This window comes from Pelophylax lessonae, assembly GCF_965119305.1.
Source record: "Pelophylax lessonae genome assembly, chromosome: 11".
Classification (NCBI taxonomy): Eukaryota; Metazoa; Chordata; class Amphibia; order Anura; family Ranidae; genus Pelophylax; species Pelophylax lessonae.
The window spans coordinates 67,934,606-67,951,069 of NC_138778.1; the positions used below are offsets into that span (position 1 = coordinate 67,934,606).

The window sequence follows — 16,464 nt, forward strand, 5'->3', positions numbered from 1 at the left end:
TGCAGGGACCAGAGAGAGAGGACTGAGGGGCAGAGGATTTGCAGAGCTATAAGACCAGAGCAGGAGAAACAAGTAGATGCCACATGTGGTGAGCAGCATGGGAGCAATATAGCAGGGGGTGAGCGGGAAACAGTGAAAGATGAAGATCAGCAAACCAGAGGATCAGCAGAGCTGGGGTTACTACTGATTGGGGCATTGGCAAAGCTGGGGGTACTACTGAGCAGGGGATCTGATGAATGAAGTTACTAATAAGCTGGGGATCTTCTGGACAAGAGTACTAATAAGTTAGGGATCTGCTGAACAGGGGTACTAATGAGCTGGGGATCTGCTGAGTGGGATTACTACTGAGCCGGGATTCTATTGGGCCCCTTAAACCACATCCTGCCTGGCCTTTAGCAGAATGATGGCTGGGCAGGGGATCAGTTATCCTGACTGGGTGTCATATGACGTCCAGCAGGATAAACCCCTCGCGCTTGCCCCTGAGGGCGCGCAGCGTGGTGATCATTAGTGTGGTGCGTCGCTCTGACACACTGCATCTCTGATCTCGGTAAAGAGCCTATGACGTAGGCTCTTAACCATGTGATCAGCTGTGTCCAATCACAGCTGGTGATAACGAAACTAGTAAGTGCTATTATCTGCTTTTCCTCTATTCGTTCTGACAGTGGCTCTCCTGACAGGGGGTCTGCGCTGATAATCAGCGCATCGATTATCAGTGAAGACCCATCAAGGATGTCCACAAGTGCCCACCTAAAGTGCCAAGACCGTGCCCACCAGGGATTTCAATCAGTGACCACCAGGGATGCCAATCCGTGCCAAGCAGGGATGCCAATCAGTGTCCATTAGGGATGCCAATTAGTGCCCATCAGTAATGCCTGTCAGTGCCTCCTCATCAGTGCAGCCTATCAGTACCACCCATCAGTGCCGCCTATCAGTGCCGCCTATAAGTGCTGCATATTGAGGCCTCATTAGTGCCCATCAGTGCTGCCTCATCAGTGCCCGTCAGTGAAGGAGAAAATTTACTTATTTACAAAATATTATCACGGAATTGAAGTAAAACTTTTTTTTCTTAAAAATTTTCGGTCTTTTTTTATTTGTTTAGCAAAAAATAAAAAACCCAGTGGTGATCAAATACCACCAAAAGAAAGCTCTATTTGTGGGAAAAAATTATATAAGTTTCATATGGGTACAGAGTTGCATGACCACGCAACTGTCATTCAAAATGCAACAGCGCTAAAAGCTGAAAATTGGCCTGAGCAGGAAGGGGGTGAAAGCGCCCAGTATTGAAGTTGTTAAAACAAATAGAAAATCAACACACACAGGGCATTTGCCAAGCTTCATTTAAGCTTCGAAGAAGCATCAAAACACATCAAAAAAGCATGCTGAAGTGGTATGCTCCCTCTTTACTGGCTGTCATTGACAGCAGTGGGAGCCAATGGTTTTCACTGCTGTATCTGAACCAATGAGGATGGAGAGAGCCAAGAGAGCCTCTGCCCTCGTGCACCTTGCTGGATCAAGATTAGGCTCAGGTAAGTATAAGTGAGGGGGTGTACATATTGTTTCATTTTGGATGGAGAAGGGAATGGTAACCATTTTTTCTCCATCTGTCTTTTCTTTTTAGGTTTCTTTCCCTCTCTTTTCACCTGGTGATCTTACCAGTAACACACCTCCTGTATTAAACTACTCCCACCTTGAATAAAGGAGTACAGGGGGCACCCTTGGATAGCAGCATTGCCATTCTGAGGAAGAGGGGAGGGTAGTGTTAGATGTAGTGGCAGACTTACATACACTAACAAATTGAAGCCAAAGTCCAGCTCACACTTTATAATCAGTTACAGCAAATAGTTTCTTTCCTTTTGGGACAAGAGCAGGGGAGGACTGGGCCAGGGGGCAGGGGGGCAATTGCCCCCTGGGCCTCTCTGATGTTCTAAAAAAAAAAAAAAAAAAAAAAGGCTGCACTGCTTCTGCCACAGACATGCCTAAAGGATTCCGGTTGGAGAAAATGAAAAAGTCCCCACTGAGTGCTGGTTGAAAACAAGGGCAAAGCGCAGGCCTCCCTCCCCAGCATAGATGGTGTAAACTAAGCAGAGCCCACTTCCATACCCCACTGGAGACTCTCCTCCCCTGGGCAGCCCCACTGTCAGTGTTAAATGGTTTGTCTCAACCCTCCAACTGCTTCATCTGCTGGACAGCTTGTTCTTTTGAAAAGCAACAGCCTTACTAGCCAGATGACCAGGTGAAAAAAAGGAAAGAACGCCTGAAAAATAAAACAATACAGCCATCACATCTAAGAATTGGTAAGCTGCGACATAATAAATGTTTGCTTTTAAAGCTCAATACCACTTTAAGCACTTCAGCACTTGCCTGTAATACCCTTTCATTACCAGGTAATTTTTTTGTGCTGTGATAGTTTGACTGACAATTATTCATGCAACCCTGCACCCAAATGAACTTTGTGTAAAATGATTTTAGACTGATGGAGCTTTCTTTTGATGGTATTTATTACCTGCTGTTAATGTTATTCTTCAATAGAAATGCCAGGACAGTACAAACATCCCCAAAACGGATCCCTTTTGGGAAAGTAGGCACCCTGAAGATGATCTCATTTTTTACCAGAATTTTTAGGAAATTATTAATTGTGCACTAGATATATTAAATGTACACATCCTACACAGAGGTAGGGGGAGGGAAATGGTTAATTTTAAAGGTCGCCTACAGTGCGGGGCAGAGCTAATTAACAGATATGCAGAATTAGGAAGATGAGGGGTTAATATACAGGTAGCTGCTGGGACAGGTAGGGGCTGAGGTATACAGAAGTGGAGAAGGGAGAAAGGGTAAACCAATCCCACAACCATGGAATCAGCTGATCTGCATTTAATGAATGAATTGGTCATTCATTCATTGGTTCCCCCTTCCTACCTTGTAAGAGAAAGGGCTGGGCTCACCTATGGTGACAGCTGTGATTTGTCATTACAGTGATCATCAAAGTGATCACATGGTACAGAGGATCTTGGATCTACTCTGTACACTGTAAAGTGAGTCATCTGGTGACGTCTCAGTTCACAGCCGATACCAGGCACACTTGGGTAATTTTTGCAGTGCCGTTCATTTCTGCAGAAATAGACATCCACCATTTGAACGCTCAAAAACATATGGTGGTACATAGGTGCTTAAAGTGCACCCGAACTCGAAAAGTAAAGACTTTCTATGTTCAAGGGAACATTCAGAAGTTTGAATTGTGCTCATTCACACGATGCACACACACATTGCATTTAGAGCCGGTCCACACTAGCGCGACTTGTCAGCCTGACAAGTCGCGCTCCCTCGCGGTCCATTGACTGCTACAGGACCCGTTCTAATAGGAGCGACACAAGTCGCTCCGACTTAGAAAAAGGGTCCTGTACTACTTCGGGGTGACCTCGGAGCGACTTGCAAAGACTTCCATTATGTGAAGTCTCTGCAAGTCGCTCCGAAGTCGTGGTGCAATGTAATGCACAAGTCGCCCCCGAAGTAGTAAGGAGTCGTGTCGCCTCAGTGTGAACCGGCTCTTAGATGTGTACAGCATAAAGTTTTGTGCACATCTAAACGCAGCATATTAGGATCCATGGGGCCATATACACAGTTGCAAATGTGCACCGCGTTTAGCGGGGTACGAAAAAGTAAGCCGCAGCTGTGTTCGGGGCCGTACATTTTTGCACATTTTATGTGTGTAATGCATTCACACATAAAGTCATTAGAAGAATTGTATGTGTCTAAAGGCAAGTACCATAGGCACATATTTTACAAAGGATCTTCTGCTAGCTCTACCAGCAAGAATCTGCATTCTTTCTGTGCTGAAAATACATGTGTCCGTGTGAATGAAGCCTGAGCAGAACCCTTAAAAACTTGCCTTTTTGACTGTAACTCCTTCTGAAAAAATAGCAGTACACTTACCGATATGTGTGCCTAAGCACTCCTCCGCCTACAGCCTCATAGCTGTATATCTGAAATGTGGGATCTGAGGAACTTCTACCTGTGACTGCTAGCCTCAGGAAATTTGTAGTGAAATTTGGTGATGTCACTACTATGCGGCCTAAAATTATTCTTGCTGGAGGCTCTGATATAAGGAAGCAAAGCCCTGCCTCTACCAAGATGGCCACCTCCAGACAGCGACAGTGCAGAAAAAGGCATGGTAAGTCAGGGAGACCACAGACAATACTAGTGACTAGTCCTTTGCCCTCTATATGCCTTTTTGAGTACATCTTCCAGGATTCAGGTCCTCTTTAAGCAGAGATGTATAGTAACTAAGTAGAACTACTTCACTACTGTACTTAAGTACCGAAAAGGCGGTATCTGTACTTTCCTAGAGTAGAATTTTTTTCTCCTATTTCCACTTTTACTTCACTACATTTTTCCGATGATTTCAATACTTCTACTCTGATATTTTTTTTGTGCTGCATAGTTACTCGTTACTATTATAAAAATTACCACTGCCAGAACAGTAGATGGCAGGTTTCATGAAGCTCAAAACATGTGTATTATCAGCGCATACGAAAATAAATGCTACTGTATGTATAAATAAAAGCTGCATTTGAAATAATAAAAAACAATATGATGTTCAAACTTTTGACTTCTTTCTTTAATAACTACATAACACAGTACTTGTACTTTTACTTTCAGTACTTGAGTAGCAAAATTTTTAAAAAAACTACCTGCAATACTTAAGTACAAAAAATGTTGAATACTTTAGTACTTCTACTCAAGTCACTTTTTAAACGAGCACTTCCACTTCTACTCAAGAAGTCACTTTTTGATCGAGCACTTGTACTTTTACTCAAGTATGGGTTTCGAGTACTTTATACAACTCTGTCTTTAAGTGTCTGTTCTGCAAAATGTTTAGAATGCCCCATTTTAAACATTTGTTTTTTGGGTTCTGTTCTCAGGCCATGGCAGTGTTACAAGATCTTCTCCATGAGATCAATGCTCTTAAGGATTCTCAACAAAAAGTGGAAAGTCAGCTACAGAAAGTCATAGAAAAGATGCAGCAGGTAAGTGACACACCAGTTTGTTTAAAGCTGAACTTTTTTTTTTTTTTAGTCTTGAATAGTGTTGGTCTTTTGGGAAAAGGTTTGTCAGGGTCAGGTTTCCTGTTGAGATTTTGCTGTAACATTTTAAATGCTGGCTGTGTTCACCTATTTTCCTTCACATCTTGATCTCCCTTACACGCCCACTATAACATTTGTTTATCTGAATGTTTGTATGTGTAGCACCCTCCTAGGTAGGTGCTAGTGAGAGAGAATAGTCGTTGGCTCTGTCTGCCTATCAGAGGAGCAGCAGGCAAATCTATATTGCTTTCTGCCTACCAGAGAGCAGTATCTGTGAGTTAGGTCTGCTCAGTGTGCTCAGTGTGTGATTCATTGGGTCTAGAGATTTTCACACTGGTCCAATAGGGAGGCATGTTGGACAGTGGGAGGAAACCTGACCAATGGGTACATAGGCTTTGATACAGCCCTGGTGATTGGCGAATACTTGGTGTCTCGGTGCATTCTGAGATACTGTATAAAAGCCAGGAGCACATGGGCTGCGAGGTCTTTGGCTGATGAGCAGAGCCCTGGAGGGAGGGTGGTGGCTGCCTCCTCCTCTGAAGCAGTGGCACGTGGCATCAGGAGGTCGTCCTGGGGGCCAGAGGAACGGAGCTGAACCCAGAGGTCCAGGGAAGCTGACTGAGGGGGGAGACACTGGGGACCCTGGAAAAACAGTATCGTGAGTACAGGGGATCGTGTCATGGGGCCTAACCTGAGGGGGGCCACCCCGGAGTAGGATAGTCAGAGGACAGGTGTCAGTGGTCAAGAAAGAGGATGCTAGGAGAGTGTCCTGAAGAGAATTTAGTTCATCAAGTCATCTGGATAGAGACTTAACCCCAAATTCACCTAAGTGGCAGGATGAATCAACAGCATGGCTGTATCGAGAATTAGAAGTCCTCCATCTTGTGAATAGTTTATCTGGAGTATCCCACTATTCCCTTCTCCCATCCCTATTTAAAATAAAACACCAAAAACAACTACATACCCCTGGACTGATCATTGACTGAGCTAAGAAGTAAAGTGTTAAATTGTGAATGCCAGTATTGCTAACAGTAACCCAGGGGGACCCGAAAGTGTAATCCAGCAGTCCTCAAGGGGGCAGTGCTACATATGATATTAGTGATCTAAATATAATTATAATTCATAATAATATTCATTTCATGCTTTGTGTGTTTGTTTATTTCATACCCTCTCTGAAGCCATCACCTGGACGGGAAGTGAGAGTAATCTCCCTTATGGGGACACAGATAGCAAAAAAGAAATAAAATCCGTAATCCTGAGTGTTAAAGAGGTTTTAGGCTTGGTTCACACCCTATGTTCAAGCTAAATCACACACTTTCCCAACAAGCGCAGAAACACATTGTACTTTAGCAGACACACGGGCTGCCATTAATTGTTAATGGCTCCTCCATGTATCTGCTAACTCTCACATTTTCGGTGCCTTCATCATGATTTTGCATAAGGGACAGGAACTTCTTTTGCGCATTTCTCATGTGTAGGATGACAGCTCATTTAAAAAAAAAAATGAGCCTCCCTACACGGGATGCATGGGAACGCAAGGAAAATGGGTTCTGTCTGCACATGCAACAACATCCAGTGCGCTGCAGAAAATTGTGGACATGCTTCAATTTTCTTCACTGCATGGCACATAACACCAGCATTGTGGTGTGAACAGGGCACATAGCTGCAAAAACATGCAAGTCGCTACACTTATTGTGAACGAGCCCCTAGCAGACTGCTAGCAATTTGTGATTGCCAGTAAAACGATGACACTGTTAAATGTTTTATACAGAATTAGGTAACAAAAATAAATATTAAAAACTTTATCAGTGCCCATTAGTGCAGCCAGATCAGTGCCCATCAATGCATCCTCATCAGTGCCCATCAATGCAGCTTCACCAGTGCACAGGGATCACAGGGATGAGAGCAAGCCGGATCACACAGAGCAGGGATCTCCCGCTGTGAAACAGCTTGGATTTGAATTGCCCGGTGGCCGCAGTCAAACTTAGTCCTACCTCCTGGACTGGCTCCTATGATAGACGTCATGCTGCTTCAATTTCCTGGCATTAGACCAGTGTACTTTCTATCACAGAAGCCGGTCCAGGAGGCGGGACTTCGTTTGACTGCCACCGCCGGGCAATTCAAAGCCTAGCTGTGTTACAGCGGGAGATCCCCGCTCTTTGTGATCCGTCCGGCTCTCCTCTTCCTCTCCTCTCTTGCCCCTATACATCCAAGCAGAATGCTTGGATGTATAGGGAGAGGTATAAGCAGTAGAAAGAGAGAAGTGCTTATGCCGCTGTACAGAACACTGGTGAGACCTCACTTGGAGTATTGTGCGCAGTACTGGAGGCCATATCTCCAGAAGGATATAGATACTCTAGAGAGAGTTCAGAGAAGAGCTACTAAACTAGTACATGGATTGCAGGAAAAAACTTACCAGGAAAGGTTAAAGGACCTTAACATGTATAGCTTGGAAGAAAGAAGAGACAGAGGGGATATGATAGAAACTTTTAAATACATAAAGGGAATTAACTCGGTAAAGGAGGAGAGCATATTTAAAAGAAGAAAAACTACCACAAGAGGACACTGTTTTAAATTAGAGGGGCAAAGGTTTAAAAGTAATATGAGGAAGTATTACTTTACTGAGAGAGTAGTGGATGCATGGAATAACCTTCCTGCAGAAGTGGTAGCTGCAAATACAGTGAAGGAGTTTAAGCATGCATGGGATAGGCATAAGGCTATCCTTCATATAAGATAGGGCCAGGGACTATTCATAGGATTCAGATATATTGGGCAGACTAGATGGGCCAAATGGTTCTTATCTGCCGACACATTCTATGTTTCTATGTTTCAGTTTCCTGGCCGATCGCTGGAAGGAGAACGGCTCCAATTCAACCCCCCCTGCCGGCGGCACCCCCCCTCCTTACGGGGCAGCCCCACGTTCACCCTCAAGTTTTGTCCACTCACCAAATGCGAGCAGGCAAATTTGAAATTTTGAGGGCTGTATACAGAAGAATTTTTATCCCCTCCCGCCTAACTCAGACATCCCTTAAACAGTGTCAGGGAAAGATTGGCTGATTACGTGACCACTGACAGGACCAGCTCCCCATAATTAGTGGACCAAGAGCTGTTTTGACAGCTCAGTTACTGTGCTGGGAGGGTGCAGTCAGCGTGCTCTCAGCACAGAAATCTCTGCCACCCATGGACAAATGTGCAGCATGTAGATGTCAAAGCCGCCTTCTCTGCTGCCGCACATATGCAAAACATGAGCAGCAAGAGGTTACTATTGCTTAGTCAATTTTGTATTTTCCAAATCTTATCACTCTGCACAGCCACTTCCTTGTCCACCTCTACCACTGCATAGATCCCTTCTCTGCTAATCTGACAGATAATTATGCTGTATTCTATCTAGTTAGGAGGTTGGAATAAAAAAAGGTGACACAGGAACTGCGTTACTGTACCGGGGTATAGGTGTGTTACCTGCCTGGCCTGTGTGGTGTGGCCTAGGTGTGTAAAAATGAAGACTGGCTGAACAGCTACAAAGCTTTTGACAGCTAAAACCAGAGTACCACTTTAGCCTATGTAGCGCTACCCCTGTAGGGGCTGTTGGTAATAGCTGTTTTTTCCCAAATGGTACAAAGGCTGTCAGTCCCTACAAGCACCTGTCCATGCACACTGGCTCCAATAACTCTGTGTAGAGGTTCTCTTTTTGATAATCCTTCCAGCGATTGCCTAGGATGTTATAAATGTTCAGTCTAGTCTTGGACTCTCCCAGCCCTATGATCTGGAAACTTCTTCCAGAAGCAGGGGGAAGCAGTCAAACCACCAGCCTGTGAGACTCAGAAAAGACCAAAACAAACAATTACTGCACCCTTAACTACAAAAGTGCCAAAAACTCGATTTGCCTGAGGCCCCTTTCACACTAGCTGACCATTCAGATCCTCCTGTCAGTTTTTCAGGCGGATCTGAACGGATGCCCCATGCATCTCTATGGGGCATCGGATGTCAGCGGAGACATGTCCGCTGACATCCGATCCAATCCGGTCCGTCAAATCTGGACGGATGGAAACCCTATTTTGCATCCGTCCAGCGGATGGGATCGGATGAGATTGGACAGGTGGTCCGTTCTCATCCGATTCCCCCATAGAGAACAGCAGGACCTGACAGCTCTGTCTCCGCACACAGCGCGGAGACAGAGCTGCCATCCACCTGCTCAGCGGGGGATTGGCGGATCGATCCTCCGCTGAGAAAAACGAAGTCCGCCGACAGACTCTACAGTGTGAAAGGGGCCTAACATCCTACACTAGGAGGGTGCTAAATCTGGGTTCTGGTTTTACTGATTGCTCACTATAAAATTATCAAATTAACCACTCCTGGACCGGACAATTGCACGGACGTGCGACGCTGTACCGAAATACAATTGATGTCCTTTTTTTCTCATAAACAAAGATTTCTTTTGGTGGTATTTGATGACCCTTGCCATTTTTATTTTTTGCTCTATAAACAAAAAGATAGCGACAATTCTGAAAAAAAAAACAATATTTTTTTACTTTCTGCTATAAAACATTCCAAATAAAAAAATTTACAAATCAAATTTTTTTTATCATTTTAGGCCAATATGTATTTTGCTACATATTTTTGGGTGTGGGGAGAGGATGCAATCATCATAAACTGTATATACCATGTCACCGGTAAGGTACTCGCCAAATAACCAATTGCATACAGAAAAAAGCAGTTAATATACTCCTGGGGGTAAAGCTCCACAGAGGTATAGAAAGAAAGTGGTTAATAATAGGCAAGTTCGACAGGTAATGATGGTTAAAGTGCACAAGTTTATTGAAAAAATATTAGCATTAAAAAAGCCTGTACAATGACAGTAGTAGATTTAGTAGGGACCACAGTATAAAGACATACTCGTCACCCAATCGCCAAGCATGTGTCAGTCACACAAAACAGACAACAAAGAACAAAAAAAAGTCACTATGTAGCCTCTGGATGCAGTGGAAAATGTGCAGTATAGTAGTCAGCACGGAAAAACCATGTAGTGGTATAAAAAGATGAAATATCTCAGATCTAAGCCGACTATGTATTGCGCTTAGCCCATGGATGGCTTAGCTGTAGAGCTATTTGATGGTATCTAATCCTTAATGTGATAATGCTTTCAATTTAAATGGTGTAGAAATTCATATATGAAGGTCAATTCCTTAGTGACCGTATGGAAGTTCATTGCAAGCCATCTCGCTAGCTAGGTAACTGATACTCAGTCGCAAGCTGATATACAGAATTCTGCATGTAGAAGGCAACATAGGGCTTGTGATGCAGCTTGAGTTATACTCATCAAGGGTGTAGCCAAGGGGTATGGTGGACCTAACATGCATGTAGGTAGTGGTGGAAGTAAATATAGAATACGAGCAGAAAAGTCTTATGACACCTCAACCCGCTACTCCTCTCAGTCCCAGTACAGAAGTCTGGTGCACATCCCTTCGCGCCAAGCCGTGGATCAGCTCGGACTTCCACTGACACAATCCATGACACGTGAGTGACGTCAATACATTTCACTACGTGCTTGCGTAGCACGCTTGGGTAGCAAGCACGTAGTGAAATGCGATGACGTCGCATCATGGCTTGTGCCAATGGAAGCCCCAGCTGATTCGCGACTTGGCACGAAGGGATGTGCACCAGACTTCCGTACTGGGACTGAAGGAGTAGCCGGACAGACTGCGGGAGGGCTGTGGACACCACAAGGGATTGAACTTCAATCTTCACAGACCCCCACAAGGAATTTGGGGTGCTGTTTACACCAAGGTGATTATTCACCAGCGATGATTTGACTGAGCCGGAGCTTAAGGATTGTGAGTAACCTCCCATGTGAATTATTGGAATTACCCTAGTCCAGGTTGAGGTGTGGTAAGACTTTTTTGCTCATCTTCTATATAGCCGGGATCCGACTACTATTATAAACACACGGATTTATCATTGTTATTTGAACTGTTCCTGTGCCCCTTTAATGTTAATTTCAGTGGAATTGTCCACTGGCAGTAAGTGGAAGATTGGGATTTTGGGAGATGTACTTTCTGGCAGGGAGCTGATCACTGTTTGGAGACCCAAGGAAACTATCTTCCCAGAAGGCTGAAGGGGGAGCGGAGCATCAAGGGAGTATATATAAAACCATCTGCGCTACAGCTTAAAAACTCTCTTGCACCAGGGACCCATTGAGTACAGATCAGCTTGCTGAGTGTGTGACTGATGACAGCTGCGGCCTAGTGCATGAGACCTGACCCGCTCACGGAACTTAGCCTCGGCGAAGCGGATGCTGGTCGCTGTACTGTGGAAGCTTTCACAGTGTTGCTGAAGGAGACAGAGTGGAGGTTGGTCGGACATCCTGTGGTAGCAGAGCGTGGCCTGTTCCTAGACGCCAGAGCATGGGAGATTGCATCGCCTATCCTGCAGGGCACTCACAGGCGAACATCTCAGAGTGAGAAGGGGTGTCTTCGCCTGGTCCAGACCGCAGGTATACCATCTCATCATTACACTGACTGCAGACATTACAGCAAACATCAATTCTCTTAGGATTACAATTTAACTTTTGCTATACTAAACCACAGTGGAAACTGTTTAAGAGCTCCAACTGCCGGTGAAGAAAGTAGCAAGGCATTGCTAAAGGAGGGACATTGATACACATAGTTCTTAAAGGAGACATGTTCTAGTCTATGGAGTAGTATACTGATAGCATAAATTAGCCTAGAGTTCTTCTATAAGCTTAAAGTTTTCCATTAATCTGATATTGCTGCATCATTCTAGGAAGTAGCTATACATGCTTAGAAGAAAGAACGTTGCTTACTCACTGAGTAAAAGTCAAAACTCATTGGTACTGCGTCAGTGTAATTCCTAAAGGTGTACGCACAATGTCTGAACCTAGAGTGTCAGGTGGGCTGGACGGCTTACATGGTCACAGTAGTGCTGAAGAACACCCATTACCAGCAACCCCCAAGGGGGCAGTGCTGCATTGGGGGCTCGTCCAGGATGTTTTCCGCTGCTGCGGTCCCTAGTCAGCCTAGCCACGAGCCAATGACAGGAAGGGCGATGGACTTGGCCGCTACCTACATGCATGTTGCATGCAAGTCCACTATACCCCTTGGGTACACCCTAGATGAGTTTAAATCAACCTCCATCACAACCCTATGTCGCCTTCTACATGCAGAATGCTGTATTTCAGCTTGCGACCCTGAGTATCAGCTACCTAGCTAGCGAAATGGCTTGCAATGAACTTCCATATGGTCACCAAGGAAATGACCTTCATATAGGAATTTCTACACCATTTAAAGTTAAAGCATTATCACATTAAGGATTAGATACCATCAAATAACTCTACAGATAAGCCATCTATGGGCTAAGTGCAATATATAGTCAGCCTAGATCTGAGATATTTCATCTTTTTAAACCACTATATGGTTCTTCTGTGCTGACTACTATACTGCACATATTCCACTGTGTCCGGATGCTACATAGTGACTTTTTTCTTTTTTTTTGCCTCGTTTTTACTGTTTTTTACCTTGTGTTCTTTGTTATCTGTTTGTGTGACTGACACATGCTTGGTGTTTGGGTGACGGGTATGTGTTTATACTGTGGTCCCTACTAAAGCTACTACTGTCATTGTACAGGCTTTTTTAATGCTAATATTTTTTCAATAAACTTGTGCAGTTTAACCATCATTACCTGTCGAACTTGCCTATTATTAACCACTTTCTTTCTATACTTCTGGGGAGCTTTACCCCCCAGGAGTATATGAACCTGTGTTCCTAAATAGGAATCACTGACAGAACTGACATCTGCAAACCGCCCTTCTGTCTCCACGGGGAGTGATCGCGGGTCAGGGGCAGACTGGCAATTTTTGGCACAGGGGGCAAGTACAAACCAGAGGCCCATAGTGCAGTGACCCTGTCCCCCTCCGACTTTCCCTCACCCCCCCTCCCATTCTCCCAATCCTCCTCCTGACCCCATTCCAAGCTGAAGCCCTGCTCCAGATATTCTCTACTTACTGGCTGAATCCGAGTTCCCGACCTGGCCAGCAGGGGAAGGTTGGGGGGCTGGGACAGCTTGGTTGGGGCTGGCCGGGGCAGAAAGGTCTCCAGTAGGGCATGGAACCGGCCTCTGCTCAGACACAGTTTACACCATCCATGCTGGGGGGAGGCCTGCGCTCTGTTCTTGTCTTCAACCCACACTCAGTAGGTCAGCAGTGGAGACTTTTTACTTCCCTTCACCAGGAATCCTTTAGGCATGTCTGTGGCATAAGCAGTGCAGCCTTTTTATGGGGCATCAGGGCAGCTCAGAAGGCAATAGCCCCCCTGCCCCCTGGGCCAGTCCTCCCCTGTCGTGGGTGCCCGGAGGACATCACGTCCCCCGGACCCACTAATTGGCTCCCCCTGAGGCCCCCACTAGCTGTCGCGCAAAATGACATACAGGTACATCGTTTCGCGGGACAGAGCCGACCTGCCACAGTATAAGCACGGCGGCTGGTCGGCAAGTTGTTAATATGTGAAATGCTCTTAAAAGGTCTGCTATTCTTTTTCCAAGAAATAACTCTTTCATGACTTTGAGGGCTGCCTATCTATTTTCCCTAGATACCTGACTGCATCTGACTTCAGCATTTTTCCGTCACTGTCCCAGAAAAAGCATTTTGCAAATGAGTGTCAGAAAATGATCAGAACTACTTATGTCTATACTTGTTCTTGGTCGTCATCTTAGAGACAGCATTAAAGTCAAAGCATGAGAATGACAGCTAGGGAACTAGCATTCTTCAGGAACAGCAGCCTTCAATAATCTTTAAGGGCTGAAAGCATATAATAAATTTTAAGTACAATAAGCATATACAGTAAGAAAATCCAAAAGTCCAAAAAATCAAATGGTGAAAGAACTAGAGGTTTCCTCTACCAACATGCAATCAAATACAAAGTCCAATGATAAATTGGCTGAAAATTCTCCTTCACCCAGTAATTTTCCAAATCATAAGAATTTTGAAATTCATCCCCTTCACCACACTTTGGAACTGCACTTACCTAGATGGCATACCTTTCCTTTTATAGATAAGGCAAATACAGCTTGTGTTACTGGCTGCTCATTATAAAATGCTCAAATTAACCACTTCTGGACCGGAAGGTTTTACCCCCTTAATGACCAGGCCATTTTTTGCAATACGTCCTGTGTTACTTAAACTGACAATTGCGCAGTCGTGCTCCCAGAGACTCGCCTTTAAACACTTCCTAAAGAATTTGTAAAGGCAAAAGTTTTTTTTACCTTAATACATTCTGTGCATAAAGATAAAAAGTCTTCTGTGTGTAGCAGCTGCCCCAGCACCCCAAATACTTACCTGAGCCCCCTCTCTATCCAGTGATGTCCACTAGTCCCTGATTGGCTGAGACATCGCAGTGGCACCATTGGCTCCCGCTGCTGTCAATCAAAGTCAGTTAGCCAACTTGGAGAGAGAGATGGCGGGGCTGAACGGCAGCTCTGTGCCTGAATTGACACAGGGAGCTGAAGCTCAGCTCGGGTGCCCCCATAGCAAGCTGCTTGCTGTGGGGGCACTCGACAGGAGGGAGGGGTCAGGAGCAGCGAAGAGGGACCCGAGAAGAGGAGGATCCAGGCTGCTCTCTGTATAACCACTACTAAGAGCAGGTAAGTATAACATGTCTAAAATAAAAATAAAAAAACTTTACAATTACTTTAATTCTCCTCCAGCTCCACACACATCCTCAGGTAATCATTAGCATGATAAAGAGAAACTCACATAGTGTAAAAATATCCCATTTAATTTTTTTCAACACTATCAAATATACTCACATAAGAGTAAAGTAAACAGCAGGTAAAAGTAAATATTCCAAGGTACAGATAGGATCAGCACAGGGAAGAAAGTGTACTGCTTGCCAATCCTCACAGCTCTCCTGGCTCAATCCACAGCTCAGTAAAATCCAAACGGGAACCCAGCAGTAGTAAAAAAAAAAAAAATTATAACTATAACTTTAACGCAAACCAATCAGTATACACTTATTGGGATTTTTTTTAACCAAAAAAAGCAGAATACATTTTGGCCAAATTTTATAAAGAAATGTGATTATTATTTTTTTTATTAAATATGTTTTATAACAAAAAGTAAAAAATATTTTGTTTTTCAAAATGTTTAGTCTTTTTTTGTTTATATAATAAAAAAATGAAAAAAATACAGTTTAATCAAATACCACCAAAATATGCTCTATTTGTGTGAAAAAAAATTATTTAAGTTTTGTTTGGATACAGCATTGCATGACCAAGTAATTACAAGTTAAAGTAGGGCAATGCTAAATAGCAAAAAACAGCCTGGTCATGAATGGGATAAAACCTCCCAGGAGCTGAGATGGTTAAAGCTGGTCATAGATGGATTGAAATTGAGCTAGCTCAGCAGTGACTGGCTGAATTTCAATCTATTTATGGCCAGTCCTGTTCAAGAGCAGTCAATCTACTGATCGACTGCTCAAGAACAGGTTTCTGGAAAACTGGAGCTCACGCCTCAGCTGTCAAAATACAATGGTACAGTAGTGAAGATTCCCGCATCTACCTTGAATGTGTGGATAGGGGGAATTAGCTTTTTTGTTTAAAACAGCCATGTATGGCCAGCTTTAGATCAACACTGAGTTAGGTTGGCCTATCTAGCTGCTGCGACTGGCTTCCAGTGTTTTGGCCTGCCTCAACAGTACATCGGGCCTTATTAATTGAGCTTTATAGTTACAGATTGTAGCCAATTCATCACTTCTCTATAGCTTGCCTAAGGTTTTTCCCATTTGCCTATATGCTAATTACATCACAATGAATTTTCCTTAAGGACTTAGGCCAATGGCCGATGATCAGGCACTGACAATCTACGTAAAAACACCATACAAAATATTTTCAGAGCAATCCAGTGCATAAACAGACAGAAGCTGGAGACAACTGAATCCAGAGTTGACAGACCAACTTGCTGACCAGGCTTGGGTTTAATGTCCAGCAGTCTATTTATGCACTTCTTATTGAAACAGGTGTGCACTGCAAAATCCTGACACGCAGTGCTGAGAGGCAATCAGCAAGTTGTAAAGGCTCAATGCTGAGCCATTCAACTCCATAAGCCTTCTTACCTTGCATTTGGGAGGTCCTTGGCTAGAATGCACTCCCTTTTAGCATTTGTGAACGTAAGTGCTATCATTTATTATTTTAAATAAAGCAATGTTACTCACAAAAATGTTAGTACTTAGTACAGAATGGCTTAAACTTGGGTTCACATTAGTGTGGGTTACATTCCTGACCCACAGAATAATACACTGCACTTTAGCAGATGCGGGGGGGTATATTAGTTCTTAACGGTTTACTCATCGGCACCTGAAGTGCGGTTTAGCGCATG

At 44.1% G+C, this 16,464-nt stretch overlaps 1 protein-coding gene across 1 annotated transcript in view; it reads left to right on the plus strand.

Moving 5' to 3' along the window:
• Nucleotides 1-16,464, plus strand: part of QRICH2 (glutamine rich 2) — a 176,769-nt gene that overhangs the window by 54,916 nt on the left and 105,389 nt on the right. Inside the window, exon 2 of the mRNA XM_082272781.1 lies at nt 4,920-5,024. Coding sequence (XP_082128907.1) covers nt 4,920-5,024 — 105 coding nt within the window. The remainder of the gene's footprint in view (nt 1-4,919; nt 5,025-16,464) is intronic.